Source organism: Lampetra planeri, chromosome 33 (genome assembly GCF_965212315.1).
Source record: "Lampetra planeri chromosome 33, kcLamPlan1.2.h2, whole genome shotgun sequence".
Taxonomy (NCBI): Eukaryota; Metazoa; Chordata; class Hyperoartia; order Petromyzontiformes; family Petromyzontidae; genus Lampetra; species Lampetra planeri.
In genome coordinates this window covers 2,331,528-2,357,781 of record NC_136139.1, presented here as the reverse complement: position 1 = coordinate 2,357,781, position 26,254 = coordinate 2,331,528, and the positions used below count along the sequence as shown (strand labels likewise).

The 26,254-nt window shown below is 49.1% G+C and overlaps 1 protein-coding gene across 6 annotated transcripts in view; it reads right to left on the bottom strand.

The window, feature by feature from the left end:
• The window catches only part of LOC144729607 (ADP-ribose glycohydrolase MACROD1-like), a 192,003-nt gene that overhangs the window by 75,051 nt on the left and 90,698 nt on the right, over positions 1-26,254 (bottom strand). For all 6 annotated transcript variants that reach the window (XM_078609984.1, XM_078609983.1, XM_078609979.1 and 3 more), the window contains exon 4: positions 4,270-4,299. In XM_078609984.1, coding sequence (XP_078466110.1) covers positions 4,270-4,299 — 30 coding nt within the window. The remainder of the gene's footprint in view (positions 1-4,269; positions 4,300-26,254) is intronic.

The following is a 26,254-nucleotide window of genomic DNA, read 5'->3' as shown; positions in this document are numbered from 1 at the left end:
CCATCCCATCAGACTGGCGATTCAAGCAAATTCCACGCGGAAAGAATGGCCCTTGAAATGCATTGGCGATCGCAAGAATTTACTCAATTCGGAATAGACTCAATTTCACCCAAATTAGGGTTAGCTTAGTCGAGGCTAGACCAGGCTCCAGTGCCTATCCATGCCCGTGAGTGACCGGGACGCATGGAGCAGCTAAGTGTTATGTCAGCATGACAAGTGGCCTGGCCGTCTTTGTCTTCCCGATGCCGATGTTCATAGTAACACTCCACGCCAGGTGTCCATTCAACAAAAGCCCAAACTCGTGGAGGCCCAACGCACGCCCACATTACCCGTGTGAATAGAAAACCACGAAATCCGGGTCACCGGGATTGCAGCGCAGTGCGTTAACCACACACACACTCATAATAAACGTTTTTGGGTTAGATCGCGTTATTTATAAATGTGTCGTAACCCTCCACCACCCGACACGGCCAATCAGCAAAAAAGTGTCACATTGACACACGCCGCTTCCTCTACACTCTGTGAGACTCCATCGGAGCGACGTTACGGATGGAAATTAACGCCATTGCGCAAGTCAAATCCCTGGGGCGCCTCTGCTCGGCACGCTCGTCACTCGCTCGCCCACTCACGTGGCCGTCGGCGTTCTGCGCCGCCGCGGCCCTCGGTGAGCAATCTGCGGTGTCGCGGCGTCTTCCAGACACGGCCCGGAGGCGCTCGCAGTAACGCCCTCCCCCACCCCCGCAGATGGCGCGCGTCTCGCTCGCCGGTCGCACGGCCCGTCCGCGCCGTCGGCAAAAACGCCGCCGCTTCCAGCGAGCGCTGCCACCGAGACGGGGAGATTCATCTCAGGCCGGCCCGACGCAAGCCGGCAGCTCCGTTCCGCGACAAGAATCTTCGCCACCACGGTAGCCAATCGTCGCTCGCTGAAATCAGAAGGGGACCGGTGCCCGTTCGGGTGCGGACGATTTCTAAGGAATCGGCTCGGGCCCTGCCGTTGGCCACACACGGGGAGGAGGCCCCTTTGAGAAGCGCAAGCCACGGCAAGCTGCAGGGTTAACTAGCCCCCGCGGAATTGTGCGAGCGGGTTGCAGAATCGAAGCAACTGACCCCGGATGGACCGGCTCGGCGGTTGAGCACGGTGGCCATTCGGCTAGTCGGCCAGACGGGGAAGAGGAGGGGGTGGGGATAAAAAAGGACGCCGTGGAAAAGTATCCGGAAACACCTTTCATTATTGATGCCGTCCGTATAGAAAACGAAATAGCGCTGCGTGCAAAGCGTGGCAAATTGAAGCAAGCGCTTCAGACGGTTGTAGCCCTTGGGAGTTTTGAGAAGCATCATTGTTGGTCCTGATATAGGTGGAAGAAGCTACCTGTAGAATCAAGTGTACATCCCCTCTTGATGGAATAACCACATGGCAGACATTAATTTTAACGTGACAGATCCCTCAAATTCTGGCTCTGAGCACAAAGCGCGGGGAGTGGCCATTAAAGTTTTATCAGAGTGCACATGCAAATTGCATTAAAACGATCGCACAACGATGATGCGCCGCCCGTCGTCGGCACGGTCGAGCTGCTTTGCCTCTCTGCTCAACGATGTGCGGAGAGACAGCGAGACACCCGGGGAGCCTGCCGCTGGTGTTCCCGTGTTGAGGTTCTTTAGGACGTTTTTATTGCGCAGCAACTCCACGCGCCTCGTCGCGTGGAGTTGCTGCATTGCAAAGTTCAACCGGGAGCACAGTTACACCCCCTGGGATATCGCTCGAGCGTGCGTACATCTGGCAGCAAGGATGCATCAAACCGGTGATGGCCAGCCAGTGATATCGGTGCATACATCCCATATACAAAATTATGAAGGCCTGTGTATTGAATTCCTATTTTGTAAATGGTTTTGAAAAAAATGTAACATCACTTTTTTTAAATAATTGTATTATTATTTTATTGTCATTTTTTTTTATTCAGCTCTGACTTTGTGAGAACTTGGATAGCTGCATCCAAGTCGAATGGTGGCTGCTTGGGGAGTTTTGTTGGTGGCTTGGGAGGCGGGAGGGGTGGTGTTGCTATCGAGCCTCAACGACGCACCCCAAACTCACGCGGCTCGGCTCTGGATGAGCGCGGGGGGGGGGGTGGATAGAATTAAGGCGGTCATTAGTTAATTAAGCCCCGTGCGCTTGTGGAAAGTCATCTGTTCGCAGAGATCAGAGTGTGAGCGATGCTCTCCAGATACTGCGCAGATTCGCGGTAGAGCGCCGCGTAATGAGGGGGGGGAGGGGCGGTGATAAAAAGCATAAGCAGCCGTGGACGCAAAATTAAGCATCCCAACGTAGCGGGGGGGGAGAAAGCCAGCAACAGACTCTTTCACGAACGATGGCAAAGGCGTGGATCTTTCTAGGGAATTACAAACACGTGGCTTTGTACTCACGTTAAAACCCAGTGAATGCTAATGCCTCTTAGTAGCCGCACGCAAGACGCTAACCTATTTACAGACGACGTATACGAATCGGAAAAACTTCATTTATTACGTGCTTTTCGATGCGGCTGTCGTGAGCTTTCAAAGCAATATTAATGGCTGAACCGATGATGCATTAGTCCATCACCTGGACGAGAGCAATTGAAAGGGAATTCCAGACCACACTAAAGCGGAGGGAGAGAGAGCGATTGGCCCTGACTCTGATCCCTACCCCCCCCCCAACAAGCAGGCGCTGAACGAATGGGAGAAGCAGCTCGTGTGGTGATTGAGCACGAACAACGCAGAGGGAGGGAGGGGGGGCGGAAGGCAGGCGAGAGAAAATGGAGAGACAAACAGAAGCGAGATCTTTAGCAACCGTTCCTTACCGACGCTAATCACTCAGGAGAGCCTCGGTGAGACCCGACACTTTCTCCAAGCAAGCAGGGCCCTACGTTGAGGGCCTGGCGGGTGTCGCTATCGTTTATTTTCAAGAACAACAAAACCAGAGGGGCTCAGAAAAACTTCACAACATTCCAGAGGATGACTCTCCAAACAATCAATATATGTTATGAACCCGCTTGCTGTAAAACTCACTGCAGGCACTTCATTGCGCCCTGCAGATAGCCATCCCAAGTTGCCGGGATAGCATCGCCAAAGTTTGCTGGATTACAGGTGTGTGCACCGCCACAACCGCCCTCCCCCCCCCACGTTGAATTAGAACAGTTCGCAAGTGTCGACCGTGAGAACCAGCGGCTTGGAAACCACGATCGACAGCACGACATCGTCGCCCTGCGCTCGGATTTCGGAGGCGGGAGGTGACGCAACTAAGACGGTGCTGCTGCTGCGTTTCCATCTCGGGGATTGTGCCGAGTTGCCTGCTCCTGGCGCGGAAAATTAACGAGCTGGGCTCCAACGCAACATCTTCACAACGTGTGTCAACTTTCAGAAAGGCGATTTAATTCCGTTCAAGTTTGAAATGATTTTACAAGTACAATAACAGAAGGGGTCCTCCTACTTTACCCCGGGTAGGCAGTTGAGACACGTGCTGATAATGAGCACATCTTCCAAAATAGCTCAAGCTTTGTTTTTTTTTTACCATCACCATTAATTCTCAGCGACCGTTTAGTCTGCCTGTGCAGAGAGCGTCGCCTGCGCCTGTTACAAGCGCAGCTGCTCGTAATTCTGGCTGCGTCGAGCACAAGGGCGAGTTGACGTAGGTACGCAGTGTCGGGAATCGAACCCAGGTGACCTGAGATTGCAGTGCCGTTCATTGCAATAATTAAACCGTTGTAGAAACTTTTTCACACAAAAACAAAGTTCCCCCCCCCCCCCCATCTGGCCTTTACGGAGAGTTTGGGTAAGTGCTGCTGCCGAGTACCTATGAAAGAAAAGTACACGAGGGGGTGAGTGGTCAGCACTACGCCCGGCCGCATTTGTCTCCCCAGAAGGAATGTTTACACGCCGCACCAGGTACTTTTTTGAGGCCTACGGGAGGTCCAGGACCAGTTTGGATAATCGTCACACTCTGGTGTTGGCCGTGAGCGGGAATTGAACTCGGGATGCTGGTTTAGTAGCACAGCGTAGCGCTAACCACGGCAGCACCACCGCTCCCCACGCACACACACATACAAACACATGCACAAGATGACAATATCCCTTCAAGCATTGTCACTTTACAGATAAAAACGTTCAAATTTCTTGTATTGATGTTGATCTTGGATAAATTTTCCATGTGCCTTGTGTGTGTGTCATTCTAGTGCGGTGTGTGTGTGTGCGCTTGCGTAAACATTTGTGTGCGCATTAAAATGAAAGTCAAAACATTACCTCCTCCACCGCCAAGCAGAGTCGAGTTAGCTGCAAAGAGAGAAAATAAAGGCATACAGTTAAAACAAAATAATCTCATCCACAGAGAAAAAAGCAAGCTTTTGATGAAGATCAATCGATATCTGTAACAAACGTGCACATTATATGTGGCATATAAATGGCCATTTACAACTAAATTATAATCCGTGGTTTCAAACAGCGGGATGTAACGCGTGCACGCAACGTTTTAATTATGGTCTCAATGTCGAACCGCAAACATCAAAACACAGTTTCAACCCTCGGATTTCAACACTGCCCACAGCAGCAATTACCGATAGCTTCTCGCCTTCAAATATCGCGGTCTTTGCACCAATTACTTGTGCCTCCGAGGTGTGCTCCGACCTCTTTAGTGCCAAGTTCTCTTTTTCATTCAAAAGGTCTTTCACCAATAACAACAAAATAGCAATATCACGCCACAAAGGCCTAACCAATGGCTACACCAATGTCACGTACAACCTTACAACAACCGCTAATGTTGTCAACATCTAAAGAGATTCGTTTCATTTTCACTTTCAATCAAGCTCAGGGGTAACTTTCACGCCAATGCCGGAAGTTCTCAACTTTTGCCCGTCCGCAATAGCGTGTGGTCCTGGCTGATGTTCTGACCGATCCTCGCACGCTCAAGCCATCCACGAGGTCTCACAGTTACCGCAGTTCATCCCCTCCGAACCTTTGTGGCTTGTGGGCAGAAAGCAAGCTCTGACCACCACGCTCTCATCAGCTGAACCCCTTCGCTGCATCAATGTCGCTCACTTAGCCAGGTCACGACAGAAACATCCCAGTGTATTTTCTCTCTCTCTATCTCACAAAGGGTTAGTTAGGGTTTTTCCATTATCGTTGGGGAAACGGTCTCTCTCAAAGTCTCTATTGGGTGGGTGCCATGTGGCCTTAATGATCACTCTGCAGAAGGTTGCTCGCTTGGGCAAAAATACCACGCAGAAATACTGAGTGCCAACAATCATAGGCCCAAACATTTCTGCGAAGTATCTGTTGTTACTTCAAAATCTGCAATGAACCTGTAAAGGGGGCTCGAACCCGGTGCAGTAAACAACAACAGCAGCAGAAGCAGCAGCAGCACATTGAAGCGAGACCAATCAAAGAGCTACGCGACAAGCGCAACGTCAATTTGGCCGACGAGGCCAAACAAAGCCAGAGATGTCCTCTTAGAGATGCAACGGAGCTCGTAGCACAGCGCGTCAAACCGCTACACCACCGCTCCCCACAAAGACAAAGATCCCCCATATAGCCTTAACAGAGTGTTGGGGCAATTGCACACCCAGGGGTGGGTGGCCAGCACCACGCCCGGCCACCTGAGTCTCCCTCGTGGCGATGTTTCCCCACATCGCACCAGGTACTCATTTGAGGCCAAGTTGACCTAGGGGAGGGCCCGGGACAGCTTCAGATAATCGTCACCGACGTTGGTGACCATGAGCGGGGATCGAACTCGGGTCGCCGGCTTCCTCGCACAGCGTAGCACTGACCGCCACACCACCGCTCCCCCAACACGCACACACGCACGCGCCGACACTTGCGTCGAGCGCCTGTGTCCTTCGGTGGTTAAGCGCTGCGAGAGCGACGGACGCTGCCCCCAGCGCACCGCGGGCGAGGGGACCGCGGCCGCCCCCCCCCCCTCCTGTGGCGGACCTTCAAGCGAGCGCCGCTGCACTTCGGAGTTCAACGTCGTCGCGAAACTGCCCCCCCCCCCGCCCGCCCCTGGCTAATGACGCGCTGCCCTTTAAACGAGACAAACGGAAGTGGTTTAGAACGTGTCTGCCGAGGTGCAATGAGTGTCATTTGCCACCTGGTGCAAGAAGTGAACGGCGGGGGGGGGGGGCGGCCCCCCCGAAGGCGGCGCGTATGAAACAGGACCTTTTTTTGTGTTTCACATTTCAAGGCCTTACTTTTGTTTTTGCTTTCCCATTCCTTCTCTCGTTTCCTGAAACGGCCAGCGTGGTATTGCTCAATTTTTGACGCGGTAAAATAAACAAAGCGGCACGAGCCGTCGTGGCGCAGCATTGCCACGCCGTCCCAACCGGAGGGGGTGGGGGGCACGCGGGCGTGAAAAACAACCGGCGCGCTTCCTGTGTCGTTCACAATTGCCGCCCCCCCCCCCGCGCCCCTACACACGCGACGTTGCTCCTCCGACCAATGACAAACGGCCTGTCGGTGGCCCCCTAAACTTTCCCGTTCCGCAGCGGCACGGCCTCGTGCCATAAAATATTATTCCGCCCCTGGCGTCCACGACCTCTCCGGGCTGTAAGTGCTGCCCCCACGTTCTATTCCACTTTACAGGCAAAACTATGCAGGAAGCTGCCAGCCGCCCACTCAAGGATCTTTGATCACATCGGGGTCTGCGTGGCCATTAGATGTTCAGTCATAAGTAAGAGTGTAAAAAAAAAAAGTGCAGCCCTGCAACTGCTTGCTCGCAACACTGCTGGCGGAAGGACCATCGTGAAAGGCAGCGCTGAAGAGCCACTCTCGGAGGGCAATTGGCCTGCTCTTCCATGCTGGTCAGAAGAAGTCTTTTAAGATGACGGACGTACCCAAGTGTCAGCAGCATGGGCGGGGCAGCTAATGTGAATGTGAGTGGTGGTACTCGTAGAGGGTAACCAACAGCACTGGTGGTGGGTTTCCACCAATAAAGGGCTCCTTCTGCTAGTGGTGATGGTAGTAGTCGGCAGTGATGGTCCTGGTGGTGGACTTAACCAATTAAAGAGCTGCCAGGTCTAAAATGGCAACATTACAGCCAGTTATGACTTAAACTGGTTGATAACGTCCTTCCAGTGATTGCTGAGTTTGTACCCGTCATCTCGGTTGAAATTGTGTCTATGTTTGTATATATGAATGAATGAATGTTGATAGCCAGTGGGTTTTCAAAGTACCTTCGTCTTCGAGAAATACATTTATGTGAGCCCACCGCATTAAAACAATGATCAGCCACGGCCGAGGTATTGGTCCAACCGTGTTTCAGATCTGCCTTGTGTTCACGAACACGGTCCGAGACATGTCACTTCGTTTCCCCAATGTAACTACAGCCGCAGACACAGCTTAGTTTGTAGATGCCGGGGTATTGCATGTCAGGGATCACATCCTTCACAGATGGGATCAGATCACAAATTGTATGTGCTGTGTTAAATCGAACCTGGATCTTGTGTTTTCTCATGATTTTGAAAATATTTTTGGTGACCCCTGCTATGTATGGCAAGGTGATGGTTTTGATTGAGTCCTCAGATGGTTCTTTCCCAACAGTTGGGGTGATAGCTTTACGGATTGTGTAGTCTGAATATCCATTCGTCTTGAGGGCTTGGTGTACATATTCCAGTTCCCTGGCTCGGTGATGATGGTCGGAAATACATAGCGCTCTATGGAGTTTTGATGAGGGAATTTTTCTGGGATGGATGGTGGTGGGAGTCAGGTCTTAGGTAGGCATCCGTATGGGTGGCTTTCCTGTAGACAGAGTGGCCCATTGAGCCACCTGGTCTCTTTTCGATTAAAACATTTTAATCGAGACCAGGCCCCTCAAATGAGGGCTTCAAATCAGGACTTGGCGCTCGATCGCAGCGTGTGCCTTCGTGGATACTTTTTGAACCCATCCCCCACCGCAGTACCGCTACAGTCTGTGACTGCAAGACTTAGCTCGCGAAGGTGGACTGATGCTGCTCCCAGCCACAACAACTGCAGTGTGGGTGGTAAATACGCTGAGGTCGCACTGGTTACACACCAAGTGCTCTCCACAAATGAACCATAATACCTTGCCGATCTCGTCAAGGAACAAAAGCCATCATCACGCCAACTCCGGGCATCCTCGCAGCGGCGGGTTTTTGGCTGCCCATCGAACAAAGACGGTGGTGACCACATTGCGCACGCCGTCAGATGCGCTTCTGCGGTCGTTTGGAATGCTCTTCCTGCCCATATTTGGAAGTCACTCACGCTATGCACTTTTAAACCATCGACATTGAAAAATTCAATATACATGCGTACAAAAAAATATTCCACGAGACTGGGTTCAGGAACTATTTACGGAGCTACATTAGGCAGTAGGTGACAATCTAATAGGGCGTTAGTTGGAAAATAAAAGCGGCATCAAGATAATCCACGGCAGTGCTGATGCAAGCAACGCAGGCATTTGATGCAATTTTCTCTGCAATTGCTCACGAAACGCTGCCAAGCCCGTGCACCGACGCTTACGCAATCCCATTACAAGTCCGCACGCACACAATGCCTTTGTGGTGCACGGCACAACCACGTGCGAGCCGGGCACCAAGCGCAGGCAGTGAGCACGTGAGCAGCCACAACGCAGCGTGGCGCAGGCAGACGGAGGCAGTCAGCGAGCGAGTAAGCAGCCACAATGCAACGTGTTGCAGACAGGCGCAGGCAGTGATGAGTGATTGAGTAGCCACAACACAGCGTGGTGCGGGCGGTCACATGCCCCAAGCACTAATCCAGTGTCTGGGCTGCGTCTGCAATCATCCGCTCTGCAGTACGTTAACTTGACCAAACGAATGAATGAATGAAATGTGTTTATGCCAGTCAGAAAAAGCACTCACTTGCAGCAGGCACTTCTGTATCACGGTATTATGTCGTCAATGGCTGGGTAGCTTAGCAGATGGTCCCTTTTTTTGTTTTTTTAAGGACCCATTGTAGCTGCTGCAATCGAAATCTCACTGTTATGAACGTGGAAGTAACAGAATCCTGTTAACGATGACAATGCTGGTTGGGCTGGGATGGGTAGGAGGAATTGCCCTCAAAAATGTATCCTTCGCCTTTGTGGATGCCTTTTTGGACCCGTCAAAATGTCACGTGAAGATCATCAGCCACGCTCGGTCTACACAGTTTACTAGGCAAGGCCCCGTTGAGCTATAATAGCTCTTTTTCAGAAGCGACCCGGCTGCAAATGATCGCTCGACAAAGCGGCTTATCATCATGTCGACATTTATAGCAGCAAAAATACTCAGATGTTGATTCTAAATGTGGAGGGAAAAACCGGAAGACTCGGAGAAAAATCCACGTGACCACGGGGAGAGAGAGAACACGCAAACTCCAAATGTACAGCAGCCGTCAGGGTCTGGATCGAACCCGTGACCTCCTGCAAACCAGGCGAGGTAGTTACCATCTCCTAGCCACCGGATGAAGGCCTCCTCCCTATGCCGTTGCCATCGCTCACAGTCGTGCGACATCACAGCAGCCAACGTTACTCGTACGTATGCCCTCATGTCCCCGCCCCCTGAACTGCGTTTCTTACCCAATGCAAATCCATGACCTGTACTCCCCTCTCTGTCTCTCGGTGTCATTCCGATGATGGATCGACATCCATGTGTCTTTGCATGGAGAAGATGCAGCGTGCTTATTAAGAAAGAGGTAAAATAAACACGACGAAAAGCGACTCAAATCGGAGGCAGGGTGGTGGTTGGTGGTGGTTGGTGGTTCTCCTTCGTCTTCTACTTCTAAAAAACTGTCGCGAATTTGTGGGAAGCCTTGGCCACAGCTGCCAACAAAGATTGCTACTGTCGAGCAATTTCGTTTTAATCGCAAAGGCATTGACCAACGCCGATGCGTCATGATCCGCATGATTCGGGCGTCGGCATTGCGCGACTTTTGCAGGCTGTACGTACATGTGTCTGTTGAACTTCCATTGTCTCATACGTCGCCAAAAGTGTTCATCGGAGGTGCGAGGGAAGGACAACAAACTAAACTCAAAACTCATTTCTAAAAGAAATGAGTTTTCAATTTAGATTGAAAAGGCTGTCACATGACGCTTTCCGCGGCCGTGTTATTCCGCCGTTGTAGGGCGCGCGAAGCGAGATCAAGCGAAACAGAAAATGTATTTATACTGCAGGAGGAATCCAATGAGCTGTAAAGCTCTTTTTCACAGATGTCCAGTAGGGGCAGGTCAGAGAGCTACAAACAGTACAAGAACACAAATAGAGTGCTGAAAAGTAAAGCAAAGGTAAGCAAATCACATTCAATTAAAATATGTTTTATCGTACCAGATAAAACCCATTGAGATATATAGCTGATTTTTCAGAAGCGACCTGGCCACAAACGATAGCTCAACGACGTGGCTTATCGCGTGGGAATCTACGGCAGCCAAATTACCTAAATGCGTGATGTCGATTCTAAATGTGAAGGAATTGCAACGCGAAATAAAGCAAAGTGAATGACAGCGTGACCCCAAAGTGAGTTGTCCCTGTCTCTCTCTATCCGCCTTGCTCGCACGCATACACAGGCTCGTTCGCGCACGCACGCAGACTCACTTGCACGCACGCGTGCACGCACGCCAAGCGGGAAGCCACAAATGAAAAGAACCTGGCTCCAAATCGAGTCGGCATCGCGGCTCATCTCAAAGCAGCAAAACCAATCACCATGGCACAAAAACAGGAGAGACGGTGTTTGCCCCAATTTAACAGGGGCAAACACACTTTTTTTTTATACCCTGCTGTTTCTTTGCTTTCGGGGGTTGAGGGGGGGGGGCAAAAAATGTAATCAATATGCATTGAGCTAAATAAACAAGTCTGTCGATTCGTTTTTTTGCAAAGAGACCGTAGCCAACAATGCACGGTCAAAACCGCGTCATGCTTTTATTTTTCTCGTGCAAATATTTTATTGTAACAAACAATTTCTCTGGCAGCCATCATAAACCACAGTGAGAGGCAATACTTTATTTTACCGTCACCTAAAGGTCATCGTAATAATAATAATAATAATGTAAATTTAACTCAATGCTCTTCTTTATTTAACCAGTTCATAACGTTGAGATGTATTATCTTGCTTTGCAAGGGATGATTGAATAATCATCAATGTTTAACAACCGGGAACGGGTATTTGTTTACGGAAAACTCTCATGCAAGTTTTAGCCTAAAAGGTAACATCGGATGTGGAATTCAGGCAGCAGTATCTGCGTAGTAAAATGACATGCCATAGTAGACTATGACACGCAGCATCTGCGTAGTAAAATGACATGCCATAGTAGACTATGACACGCAGCATCTGCGTAGTAGAATGACATGCCATAGTAGACTATGACACGCAGCATCTGCGTAGTAGAATGACATGCCATAGTAGACTATGACACGCAGCATCTGCGTAGTAAAATGACATGCCATAGTAGACTATGACACGCAGCATCTGCGTAGTAGAATGACATGCCATAGTAGACTATGACACGCAGCATCTGCGTAGTAAAATGACATGCCATAGTAGACTATGACACGCAGCATCTGCGTAGTAGAATGACATGCCATAGTAGACTATGACACGCAGCATCTGCGTAGTAAAATGACATGCCATAGTAGACTATGACACGCAGCATCTGCGTAGTAGAATGACATGCCATAGTAGACTATGACACGCAGCATCTGCGTAGTAAAATGACATGCCATAGTAGACTATGACACGCAGCATCTGCGTAGTAGAATGACATGCCATAGTAGACTATGACACGCAGCATCTGCGTAGTAAAATGACATGCCATAGTAGACTATGACACGCAGCATCTGCGTAGTAGAATGACATGCCATAGTAGACTATGACACGCAGCATCTGCGTAGTAAAATGACATGCCATAGTAGACTATGACACGCAGCATCTGCGTAGTAGAATGACATGCCATAGTAGACTATGACACGCAGCATCTGCGTAGTAAAATGACATGCCATAGTAGACTATGACACGCAGCATCTGCGTAGTAGAATGACATGCCATAGTAGACTATGACACGCAGCATCTGCGTAGTAGAATGACATGCCATAGTAGACTATGACACGCAGCATCTGCGTGTCACTGTCCATTTTTTATATATATTTTTACTAGCAACAGGACATCAGACATCCATTTCGACTCCACCCGGTACTGAGAGACAGTGGAAGATTTAGTGTCACGACAGGAAGGGAAGGCCGTCGCCACTTCTATGTGGAGGAAATGGTAAATCCTTGACGAAGAGGTTTGATGAAGGGGCACAAGTTAGCGTCTAAAGGGTGACATCGGTTCTGTTCGCCGATGAAGAAGCCCTCTTGTCTAACTCTAAAGAGGTGGTTTTAGCAGCTTGGTGATCGTGGCAAAGCGGCAGGTGACACAGTTTGATGTCAGAACGAACGTTGCGGAAACCAAAGCAATGGACATCTCATTGAAGAGTCCAAGGAAGCTGAACATCAGTGTCCAAGGAAGAGAACTGCAACAGGCCAGCCTGAATTAAATGTCTAGGAACCACGACGGGAGACGATGACACAATCCTCGAGTGACACCAGACCCAGGATTTACATATCGGCAAAGCAGGATTAATTTAGAACTAAATGCAGCTTCTCTCAAGGATTGACAGAGATTTGAAAAATATATGAAGGAAGAGATTAGATGACTGGGGAGTATTGTGGCATTGGATTGGTGTCGCGTGGAACTAATTTGGCTGTAAAGAACGGAAACCTAATGAGACGGTGCTTGGTTCAGGAGAGAAGATATCGTACCACGACCACTCACAGTGGGCCGCATCGCTGGACAGGGAACGTTGTCCGAGGCAGAGGCCTGCTGCAGGAAGCTTGCGGGGAGGATGCGGGGGATGTGGCGTAAAGGCAGAATAAAAAAAATGTAAACACGCTTTAATGAAATGTACTGTCCGAGCTGCCCCTACCCCTGCCCCCTTCCCCCATCGCCCCTCCCCTCCTTCCACATCCCCCGCCCCTGGGCGTGGCTCCCCGAGGCGTGCCATGACGTAAGGGACCACGTGGTGATTTACAGCCAACGTCAGTTGAGCGTGGACAATTAGAGCCGTTAAAAGGATTGTTTAAAAATATATATATATATTTTTTATTATAGAATATAGTATTGTCATCAGTATGACATAGGTATACAAAGTTTGCAGTCGATACGACATTGGGAATACGGTTGAAATTGAGTTACAAGATTTTTGGATACGACAGCACACACGGTAAGTTAAATAAAAGCGTGTAAAATGTTTAAAAACGTTTGTTTTGGATTTTTTTATGATAGAATATAGTGTTGTCATCAGTATGACATACCTATACGCAGTCTGCAGTCGACAGCTCATTGGGAAGTGTGTAAAAATGAGTTACAAGATTGCTTTTTTGAGGACACAACAGACGAAGTGAGTTAAATATAAATATAAAAGCGTGTAAAAAGGAAGGCGCTGCGAGATGACTTGAGAAATGTGCAAGACATTTGAGAAATGAAAAAGCCAGCAGCACAAGATCGTACTGGATGGACGAGGCTTGTGCCAAGACCCTGCCCCTGGGCAGAGAAGAAACGACCACAATGCATCAGGGGGTTCTCGGCTCAATCGCGCTCACGTGGACTTTCTAAGCAGCTCCACTAATAGCTCCACTCAGCTCGCCGGAATAGAGATTATGGGCTGGCGCGAATGATCAGGCAGCCCCGACTTGACCGCTCTCTGAACCTCTGGCGAGGGGCGCAGCCCGAAAGAAGTCGACGACAAACACGGCCCTGGCAAGCGGCTAACTAATGACGCTCCGCAACGAGCGCCGCCGTTCCCCGCCGCACACCGGCAAACGTTCGCGGAGCCGCACGTCACGAGGAACCCCCACGAATGCCCCACCACGCACAGATACCGCCACCGTACCGATGGTTGCATATATGCCAATGCGTGCCAACAATTTGTCGATTCACGAATGGAAAGGCATTACCTGTGCTCGGAGCACATGCTTAGCGTGAGAATCGATTTTTCGCAACTCGTGAATATTAAAGGCACGTGCTATATTTAGGCCAATGAAACGAACGAGACAGAAAAAACAACAAGGATTACAAAGGAGACGGTGAACACAAAACTAAACGTGATCGATTCTTGAATCAAACAATTAGTGCGGGTGATAATTCTTCTATTCTTGTTCAGGGGGTGAACCCTTACATGCCTTGTGTATGCTCGGGCTGTGGAAGACTCCAGTGTTTAATACAAGTCTCGTCACTGTAAATGTATCACCGATGTAACATCTGGTTGTATTTCCCAGCAAATCATCGGAAGAGCAAAAAATAACTTAGGAGTAAAATCTATTTATAATCACATGTACTGAACCTCGCAAAAACAAGGGAGAAACCACCTGGACTGTCAGAACACACAGTGGCTGTGTGATGTACACGCTGGTACGCAAGCACGTTGCCAAAACACCACCACAATGCCACTCTGAGATTTAAAACGCGAGCAAAGGAAATTCTCAATCACACCTCCCGCACGTTTCAAAGTCGTGGCTCACCGCTATCCGGCTGCCAAAACCGTCATGTTTCGGTTTCTTCGGGCTCTTCGAATCGAATCGGACGAATCGAGACACCTTCCGGAATTCAACATTCCGGGCTTTGCGATCAAAGGCTGCGAGTAATTTTTTTCCCCCACCACCCGCCGCCCCCCCCCCCCCCCCGCGATAAATCGCTGCAGTGCGAATGATCAGGCGCATTGATTTATTTACGCAGATTCATTGATTTGCACGCCGCAATTGTTTCCCCGGCCGCGCAAGATGGACCTGGGTGGTGGGGGGATGGTGCGAGGGACAAGAAGGCGACCCAAACGCAGGAGACGTTGACAACGAGAAGACGACCGAACCATCTCGCACCATGACGCGTCGCCCGCCCGACACCACGCGTACGTTGTGCGAGGCGGAGCATTCGCCGACCCACGTTCATTGGTGCCATCAGGGCTGATAAACTAACCCATAAACTACTTTTTTTCTTTTACCAGATAAGGCCCACTGAGCTATCTAGCTCTTTTTCAGAAGCACCCTGGCCACAATTGATAGCTCAACAAAGTGGATTATCACGTGGAGATTTACAGTCGGCAAACCACTCTAAACCGCATGTTTCTAAATGCGAAGGGAAAAAACCGGAGGGCCCGAAGAAAAATCCAAGCCACCATGGAGAGAGAGTCATGCAAACTCCAAATATACAGCAGGCGTCAGGCTCGGAATCGAACCCCACGACCACCTGCATACCAGGCGAGGTAGTTAACATCTCGCCACCATGATAAGTAACCGAGGTGACCTAGGAAGCTGAAGCTCCGGGGGCCGGTCTTAACCGAGTCAATAGTCCGATTGCCGCAGCTGCCCGATAATTCCCGTTGGATTTACCACGGAGCTGCAAAACGAACGGCGAGCACCGGGCGTGACATCACTCACCGAGACGCACACTCGGAATTAGGGCGAGAGGCAGAACTCGGTGGCGAGATGTTAAATCGCTCGCATGGTACGCAGGAGGTCATGGGTTCCATCCCGACCCTGACGCCTGTATATTTTGAGTTTGCATGTTTTCTCCGTGGTGGCGTGGATTTTTCTCCGGGTCCTCTGGTTTTTAGAATCAACGTGCGTTCAGAGTATTTGGCTGCTTTATATGTCCACGTGATAAGCCACTTCGTTGAGCTATCAATTGTGGCCAGTAACTTCTGACAAAGAGCTACAGAGCTCAGTGATAAAATAATAAGTTTTGTTTTAAGCTTTTTAGAGGAAGACGTGAATTAGTGAACGCATCCAGGTTCCCGACAGGTGTCGAAAACGTAAGAGACGTTGGGAAGGGCTGGACGCGTCGCTCCAAGGGATGATGGGCAGTCACCGTAGGGTAGTGAGAGTTGGTGGTGGCATGGGGTGGCTTTGATCCAGCAGTAGACTGGCCATGGCTGCTCCTGCTGCTGCTGCTGCTGACGATGATGGTGGTGGTGGTGATGATGTGACATCATTTGTAAAAGGTAGGCCACCCTCTGTGATCAACCAAATATCAAATGTGACAATTACCCACGATTGCAACGCAAAAAAAACCCCATAATAACTCTCCATCTCTACCGCATGGTTGCTCAATATTCTCTTGCACAAGACGCAGTGGATCTCGGTCAGCTTATTGTGTAACTCTGCTCGCCAGAGGCCCGGACAGCTGTCATCTAAAAGCTTGCTCCCTTTTCAAAATTCAACATAAGACTTTCTGCGCTGTGCTCCGGTGTTATATTCACGTCACACCATCCATTTTCTTCTTTTTAAAGAAAGTTTACCGGTAAACCGAGCGGCATGAGCCGAGGTATAAGAGCATGTGCCGTGCCGTGCCGTGTGCGTGGGGAATGGCCGAGAACACCACCTTGTCTTAATGAATAGTTCAATGAATACCACCCGTTGTGTACATTGTGCTCTGCTGACCAGATGCTCTTTCAAGTTCCGTCTTTTAAAAGCTCCATAATTGCGTTTTAGTGTATTGCTTTTTGCGACACGCCATGCATACAATTCTTTGCAATGTGTCCGAAGGCAATTGGAAACACCGGTTCCCTTACACTGCGATTGAACACGTACGTGTTCGTTCGTTCCTCAGTCCGCTTGTCCTGGTGAGGGTCGCGGTGGTGTCAGCGTAGTGAGTAGGGTTGGTCCAGACCTCCCTTTCCCTGGCTACAGACCCTAGCTCAGAGGTCGCAAACGGGTTTTGATTCCTTACCCGTACCCGGCCGCACCAGGGTCGCAAATGGGTATCCGTACCCGGCCACGTACGGGTACCCGTTCCCTACCCGTACCCTACCCGAAATGAGTGACAAACGGTTACTCACCAGTGACTCACGGACTACCCCGTACCCGTACCCGGCCGCACCAGAGTCGCAAACGGCTACCCGTACCCGTACCCGGCCGGGTACGGGTAGCCGGGTATCGGGTAGGGTACGGGTATCGGGTACCCGGTTGCGACCTCTGCCCTAGCTCTTTCTGGGGCTTAAATAAAAACATATAGAAAAACTAAATGATGTCACAATGAACGTCATAATGGATTGTTGAATCTATCTGTGCAGAGCACTGAGAATTACCTCTTGCTTGTGTGTGTTTTTTTCTTCGGTGGCGTAGCAGTTAGCGCTCTGCGCAACAAACCCAACAACCCGAGTTTGATTCCCGCTCACGGTCAACACCAATTGACGATTATCCTAACCAGTCCTGGGCCTTCCCTAGGTCAACTCAGCCGCAACCGAGTACTTGGTGCGGTGTGTAAACATTGCCACTTGGGAGACAAAGGTGGCCAGGCGTGGTGCTGGCCACTCACCCCCCCCCCCCCTTGTGTGCCGTATTGGCCTTCATAGGTGCTCGCTAACAGCACTTGCCCCAACAGTCTGCTAAGGCTACACGGAGGATCTTTGTCACTTGGGTACTACAGTTTCCTCCGACATCCAAAACTGGCCAAACATCTCAATGCAGGACCCACCTGAAATTGTTGAGGCTCTTTGAGGCTTGCATGAGTAATTAAAATACAATATTATCCCAGAATGGCGTGGGTTTGTGTGCATTAATAAGATATTTTAGTAATCGATCTTCAAGCCAGAAATCCAAAATATCATCGAATTTAAACGTGATGGAATGTTAGCGTACATATTATGGCAAAGAAAGACAAGCAGCTGAAGTACTTTGAGATATTCCTTGAATTAAAGAAAAAATTCCAAGCCAAATCACAATTGGTCATTATAACTTCGTATCAAATTAGCAACAGTACATCCGTTAAGGCTCATTAAATTGCGACGTCACGTAGTTATCAGAAAGCACATGTCTAGGAGACTTGCACAACCATACATTAATGCGTTCAATGAAATCTTATTGAAATCGCTTAATATTTTCTGATTGAGAAGATTTTTTTTTTTTTTTAAACAGGATTTTTTTTTGCATCTGTAATATATGGGGGCTTGGACGCAACACACCTCTGGAGGGGAAGGTGGCCAATGCTCAGGGGCAATAATGGAGGAGCGTCGGCCAAGAGATGTACCGCGTCCGAGAGAAGACCTCCACCGCGGAGATGGGGCAGTAAAATCAGCCAGTGTGCGCAGGCTTAAGGTGGATTATGACATTTCTGGATGACGATAGGTTGGCGGCAGTAGCTCCGGGAGGCTGTCATGCACTGCCGGCATCGTTGTAACAACGCCAATTTGGTTGGGGCACCAATCAAATACAGGACATCGCTTAAAACTCTGGAAATCCTCACCTCCCGACTCTCGGAGTAGGCCAAACGGCTTTGAAAAATCACGAGCAGCTCCTCTGGGTGCAACACCATCGACCCCTCGATGCGCTTCAACTCCCGAACCGGGACGGAGATCACCGAGCGAGCTGACAAATTAAATTCCCCTCCACGACCGCCGCCCAATTTGTACTTTCAGCGCCGAGCGGCAATCGATCCGAGAGCAAACACCAATTCTGGGGCATTTTTAAGTGAAGATCTGTAGGATCTTCTTTATTGGTATTACTCCACGTGGTACGCGTTGGGTCCGCCCGGTCGGCGTGCGGACGCTTCCACGCGTTGTCCAATTAACGTAAAAGCCCCTTTATTAAATTCCGCAACACTTATCGCACAGCTGACAAACAAAGGCTTTAGCTTGCGTACATTCCAGGGACAACTTAAACTGGTTCGATGGGAAGTACAAAAAAATCAAGGTTTATAAAAAATACATTTCAATTTCTATCGCAGACATGTTACGTACAATGCCGCTTTTGATCGGTTATCATTTTGCCACAATGAGAATGCTGCTTGAATCGTCCCGGTAAATATTATTGCTCAGCCATGGTAGGAAATATAAATTAAGCGAGGCTATATGGAGGTGCCACGAAATCAACCTGCCACTGGCCACATGGTATCAGTGCAAGCACCACAACACCATTGCAAGATGCCACAATATCACCCGGCCACATGGTATCAATGCAAACACCACTACACCAGTGCAAGATGCCATGATATCAACTGGCCACTGGCCACATGGTATCAGTGCAAGCACCACTACCAGCCCCCCATAACAGGTCAGCGACGCAACACGACTCGATCGGATCTCACACAGGAGTAAAAATTCAAAGCCGATCCCCGCGCGACTGTTTGGCTTTGCCCTCTTTCTTCCTTCTTTAACTTTTGCAGCTCTCAGGCTCGCAGGACAAAGACGCCAAGATGAGCCGGTGGTGGTGGTACTGGTGGTGGTGGTACTGATGGGGGTGGCGAGCACGGTGGATCAAGCAGCGATCACTTTAGCTCGTCCACCCTTGGGACCGGACCTCACGATCAGGAGGCACGCGGCGTGTGCGTGCGCGCTGGCTCCGTGGCCTGGCACAGTGCATCACACAGGCCGCTCCGGCTCAATTCAGATTCTGTTTCAAATTACACTTCTGTAACAACGCGTACGGTTTTCTTCTCGCAAGGTTTTTTTCTTTTTAAACATATATTTCCATGCGCAAAAATGTTCTCTGTGTCCTGATGCAAAGACGGCAGGTTGCTTCTGCAGAAACTCTGCCACCTTGACGATAGCGCCTGCTGACAAAACCCTCTCTGTGTGTGTCACCAATTAATTAAGAAAGAAAAAACTCACGATAAGCTTTTAAGTAAATAGCACAGCTTAGGGGCTCAGCAGAGGTCTTAATGGTGCCTCTTAATTGGGAGACAATATATAGCAAAAGCAAGGTGATCCAATTAGTAATGTGGAAGGTTCCCAAGACTGGGTGAGAATCTAGCAAACGCGCAGCAGTCAGCTATGCGTGCAGGACCCACACGTGGTGTGTGTGGGGGGGCGGCTTTGGTCGCGATCCCTTTCTTCCGCCGATCCAAAATGACACGTGCAGCCTCGCCTATGAATTACACATGGGTTATGTGGACAGGGGCGCCCAGGTTTTATAGCTGCCGCTTCTGCACTGGAGGCGGCGTTTAGACACACACACACACACCGCATCGCTCATTTGTCTCTTTCTCACTCTGTATCGCGGTTTGTATCCAATTACGCGTGATTGTTGTTTTGTTCATCGGTCTCATCATCGGATTTTAATTATCTGTAATTTACATATACGACGCTGACAGAAACAAACAATGGGTAAAATTCATACGAGCAATCGTGCATATTTTAAGGAGGTTAGCTTTATGCTTTTCGTATCATTATTTTAACTCGCGCATTTTTTATAGATATAATAAAATAAACTTCTCAAGGTGTCGGGCGACCTAATTTGGGGCAGTGTTCAAATGTCGCCTCTGGCGATGCCGCTCATCGCAGAGGTTCACGGTTCAAATCTGGCAGGCCGCCCCAATTAATACTGCGGCGTGGGGTGTATTACCTGTGTGCTAGTTCGCTGTCCTTCCCTCGCACCTTTGATTAGCACGTCCGGCTATGTAGGGTGCGAAAGAAGGTCAACGTACTGTACGTACGTTAACCATCAAATATTACGCGTCGTCAGCTTCAGAGCGAACGTCAAAATATTCCCTCGCGTAGTTTGCGACAAGTACGAACGTCGCATGCCAGCATCACGGTCAAAGTGTTCCAATTCCTACTAAAAAACTTACAAGGCTCCCATAGGTCCGAATGGTAAGTTTTGGAGAGAGAAATGGGCCGTTTGGGAAAGCAGACTAAGCTATTTTTTTGGAAATGTGGTGCAATGCAACACGGCGAGTCGGCTAGCATACAGTGGACGCATGCCCTGGTTGACTGCCATCTCCAAAGATTGCTAAATTTGTGTGTCTGTCTGTGTCTGTGTTTTGTCACTCTTCTAAATGTAGTTCTACCTGATGACGGTTGCTTGCGTTGCAATCGAAGCGTCGTATTCTATTATTTAATTTATTTTCCTTCTACGTCACTATTCCGAAAAAACCAGGGAGTACCGTTAACTTCCCACAATGGAACTCATTTTAATGACCCCAAAAGGGAAGATGATAATAACAACCTCATTTTATATTAGCGTCATTCATGCTCATTGCATCGCGTAACGCTGTACATTAATTATACACGAGGACCAAATCCCATATACGGACGCCACCAAGAAAATGAAAACCCTACTTCTACCGTGCAAAATAAAATAAAAACTATTAAGAAAAAGTACCAAAACAAAAATCACAAGCACCAAAAGACAACGATCACACGTTTAGCCTCAATAGACTGTTGGGGAAAGTGCTGTTAGCGAGCACCTATGAAGGCCGGCACGGCACATGACGGGGTGGGTGTCTAACACCACGCCTGGCCGCCTTTGTCGTCTCCCGAGTGGCGATGTTTACACATCACACCGGGTACTCATTTGAGGCAGAGTCAACCAGGACCGGTTCAAATAATCGTCACTGGTGTTGGCCGTGAGCAGGAACCGAAGTCGGGTCACCGGGTTCGTAGCACCGCGCGCTAACCGTTGCACGATCACGACCCACGCACACACACACAGACAACTGTTAATAGTACCACGTGCAGGAACCAATACCTCTTAAAAGCTGACCTTAAAAGAAAATGCATCTCTGCAAAAATGGTACACAATTCCACTGATCACAATACCACGAATCCGTTTCTTGTTGTCGCTGCGAGAATCCCACAAGGCACGAACAGAGGCTCGGCCTATTCCGCACCTTTAAATGCCATGACCAGAATTTTAAATTCCAATCCGAGTTTCACCGTAACCATTTTAAGTCTCTCAACATTGGTGTGATTCACGAACACTTTCACTGGGCCAGGAAAGCAATTTGGCCACAGAATTTTGAAACCACTGCAATTTATTTAGCAATAGCTGTCCATACCCATTTATTTCTTTTTACGAATGGATACAAAGAATAACTTGACATTGCTGTATGGTAATAAACACACTGGTAATAGCAATGAGTACTTTTCCTCATTTTACTTTCGCATATAAAAATATACCAATGCAAACTGTTAATAGAGGGAGGTTTTTTTTTTAATCTTGCAATACCCCTCTTTATAAGTGAATATCTATTAGCAATGAAATTGGCTCAACAAACCCAGGTGTGATTTCAGCTACAAAAAAAATACATATCTGGGGACATGAAATAATATGCAACATGAAATAACTCCCGTGTTATTAATATGATAACCGGGCGGCCACGTGACTCTATATGATGCAGACAATCGGCGTTTGACTCCAGAATCATTTAAATCCATTCAGGGTTTCTCAAACAACTGCGAAAAAATTACATCATCGCTATTATTAAGCATCGTCATCGCCACCCAAATATTCAGTCCTTCCTATGCTGGATAACACGGCTGCACATCCAATGCTGCTGTAATCCGTCTTACACCCACATCGGTGACCTCAATGCCACTACCTTTCACTGAGTCAACCCCCTTTATAAATATTCTCTCCCTTAGCGACGACACATTCAGCTGGACAGCACAGTGGACTGCATGCTCACCAGAGAACCAATTCACTCGGTCAACGGTTTCCTTTCCGCAGTAATCCTATATTTTTTATTTGCTGGGAATTACCAACCTTAAATAGCAATGACATATATAGACTGGTGAACGAAACATCATCATCAGCCGTGATAAATCCACTGGAGCACAAAAGCCCTCCACGTAAGCCGTCGCCGTCTCTCGTGGTGCTCTAACCCGCCGGGAGCACCTGGCGCACGAGCCGACTTTACCACAGAAGTTGCAACCGGGTACCCGATACCCGGCTACCTGTACCCAGCCGGGTACGGGTAGCCGGGTATCGGGTAGGGTACAGCCGGGTACGGGTACCCATTTGCGACCCTGGTGCGGCCGGGTACGGGTAGGCCGTGAGTCACCGGTGAGTAACCGTTTGTCACTCATTTCGGGTAGGGTACAGGTAGCGTACGGGTACCCGTACACGGCCGGGTACGGGTACCCGTTTGCGACCCTGGTGCGGCCGGGTACGGGTAAGGAATCAAAACCCGTTTGCGACCTCTGCTTTACCACGGCCGACGCAACGAAAACAAGAGGTCGTGGGATTTTCAGGCAAACCCGGTGAAGTTGCACACCGCCTTTGCCCTCCACGCCGACAACAAACAGCTGCTCCATTTCTAACCCGCGCTCGTCCACGGTTCCTTCGCGCAGCGACGACGACGACGCGCAACATTTAATTAAGCGGGGGGGTGGGAGCAGCGGCTCCCACGCTTGGCGGTTGTTTGCGGGCGCTTTTCTTTGTGGAAAGACGTTCGCTCGCCGCGTGAGAAAACGATTTTTACATCTGATTACGGAGACCATTTACGAGCATCAAGAAGGTCGGAGCATCTCCTCGCTCTCAACGATGCGCTTTGAGGCCAATCATTTGAAAGGTGCTTTATAAAATTTAGTTTTATTACTATCTCCTTCAATGACCTCAAGCCAGTGACGGAAACGCTACATTACCATGGCAGAGGTCAGTCAACGCATAATGAGTTGGTAATTAGGAGTCACGTGCAATTACAATTCGGAAACAAAAATAATAACGTCTGCAGTTTAACATTCGTGCTATGAACGCAAACCTACGGAGGAGTCCACGTTTATTTACCGACAATGTGATCGGCAATTTACATAAAACGTACACAGGGCCTTGCTGCCCCGAACGTGTGGGCCGACTCCAGCAGACACCATCACCTTGCTCGGGGCAGCCGCCGACATTACATAACCACCACCACCACCGCACGTGCACGCACGCACGTGGCCCAACGCCACCAAGGTGGAAAAAATGTGCTGCGCTCAGAGTTTTAGTAAAATAACATGAATATTACATTACGATCAATTACATGTTTTATTCATGTTTTGGGGTTACGGGTGGCCCTACCTTGCGAGCATTACACGCTGCTAGTGAATGGGGGAATAAACCAAAAAAAACCATGATACATGTGACTGCGGCGCTTTGATATTTACTTGAGATGGCACAGCGCTCTCCAGAGCGTGTGTGCTGGCATAACTTATTCAGCTGCCATTCTCGCAAGTGCACAGGGGCAGCATCGCACCATGAGGCCACACTCTGCTCCCCGCAAACCACCAAGAGCCGGAGACGCGGTGACTAAAATGATCTCTAACGAGCACCCACACACTCACGTGTCTGGCCCCACACCCCACCATTACACTCCTTGCCTCTTCTCGCATCTGAAAATGCTGTATTTTGTCTCTCTCTCCCCCCCTATACTCCAACGATATTGCACAAGGAGACATTTCAGTATTCCGTGGGGTGATGCATGCAAGGTTTATTTCCCCTCTCGATCACCGCTAGGGGTGGAGCGGGGAGTGCAGCGACGCAGCGGTTAGTTAGCGCACTGCGACGTGAAGCTCAGCGTCCGCGAGTTCCACTTCTGGCCACGGCTCATGTCAGTGGCGACCGTGACCTCGATTGGGACCCTGGAAATCGCTGCATTACCAGCGCGCACACGCTGCACGCCAGAGGTGGGACAAAGTCATTGTTATGCAAGTCCAAGTCGAGTCGCAAGTCATCAAATTCATGACTCGAGTCTGACTCGAGTCCAAGTCACATGACTCGAGTCCACATCTCATAGGTGGGACAAAGTCATTGTTATGCAAGTCCAAGTCGAGTCGCAAGTCATCAAATTCATGACTCGAGTCTGACTCGAGTCCAAGTCACATGACTCGAGTCCACACCTCTGCTGCACGCTAGAATGAACTCGCGCAAAGTGCGAGCAGGGTCGGGTTTATGCATGTTATCGGAATCTTTCATTTTATACTGGAGGAATCCGATGAGCTATCAAGTTCTTTTTCACAGATGTCCGGTAAGGGGCGGACCAGAAAGTTACAACAACAAACAACACAACAACACGATAACATTTCGATTTAAAGCTTTCGTGACTGCAGGGATTCATCTTCTTGGTTCTTTCGGTAAAGTCACGTAGAAGGGAAGTAATAAAATAATAAAAATAAAACATAATAAAATAATTCTCACGACGTTTCGGCCACAACACAAGCAGCCGTCCTTATTTTATTACTTCCCTTCTACGTGACTTTACCGAAAGAACCAAGAAGATGAACACGTTAGAAGTACAGGAAAAGAGAGCAAAATACATCTAAAACGGAACTATTTTCTTTATTTTACGAGGTTAGGCCCACGGGAGCATTTCGCTTCTATTTCAGAAGCGACCTGGCCACAAATGACAGCTCAACGAAGGTGGCTTATCATGTGGAAACCTATAGCAGCCAAATAATGAATAAAAAACCACGCGATTATTTCCATGCCAGTTGGATCCTTCACCTGTGGCGTTTACGTGGCTCGTTTACAGATTCCACAACAAATTCATTTGTAGGCGTCGCGTGACGGATGAGGAACGCCGAGTCCTGATCTCCGGCCGAGTGCGGTGGCATGCGCAGAGTCAACATGCGTGCGGTCGACATTTTTCATGGCAGGGGTGGGGGGGGGGGCGGCCTTGGACCCCCCCGGTGGGCCATCGTTTTTATTTCGGCCCACCAACACACGAGGCCGAACACTGCGAGCATATTAGCTGCACTAATCAGATACCAGAGGGCATTATTTTTGGCCTGGCAACTGTAATTGAAAATGCTTGACCGGCAGAAAACGCAATAACCTGTGGATGGATTCTTCCTCTTATCTGTATCTGTATGCGGATAATCGGAGTCACCAGAGTCACCTGGACATGTTGGAACATTAACCATGGCCTTATCCGCGTTAAGCAGAAGCAGCGGAAAATGTATCCGACAAAGCTATGTTCATTTGCCGATAACCATGCGGATAACAGCGGTACTTTACGCAGATAATTTGGACATTGAGATTGACACTATTACGAAGGGGACTTTATCACAACTGCTGCCACTTTCTGCATCTTGTTTCAATATTTATGAGAAATATGTAATTGTTTAAAAGTGTATTTTTTTGGATCAAGGGTTATTCGTTCAGAGAGGAAAACAAATCATTATATTGAGCTCGGTTTGTCATTTATCTTCATCATTTGGAAGCCTCTTCCAAAATAGACCTCTTATCTGGACGTGTTGTCACCTGATCACAAATATGCAAAAACCATCAGGTAAAATATGACGTGTTCGAACCCGACGTCAGAGCCACACCAGACCCACTGTATCTCTGCGTGGTCACAAGTGAGTCAACAAACACACGCAAGTTTTGGGGCAAGAATGGTAACAATTTTTTTTTTATAAAATGTCTTAAGTCGAGCACCAAAAAGACAAAGATCTCCCATATAGCTTGAACAGACCTGTTGGGACAAGTGCTGTTAGCGAGCACCTATGAAGGCCGGCACGGCACATGAGGTTGGTGGGTGACCAACACCACTCCCGGCC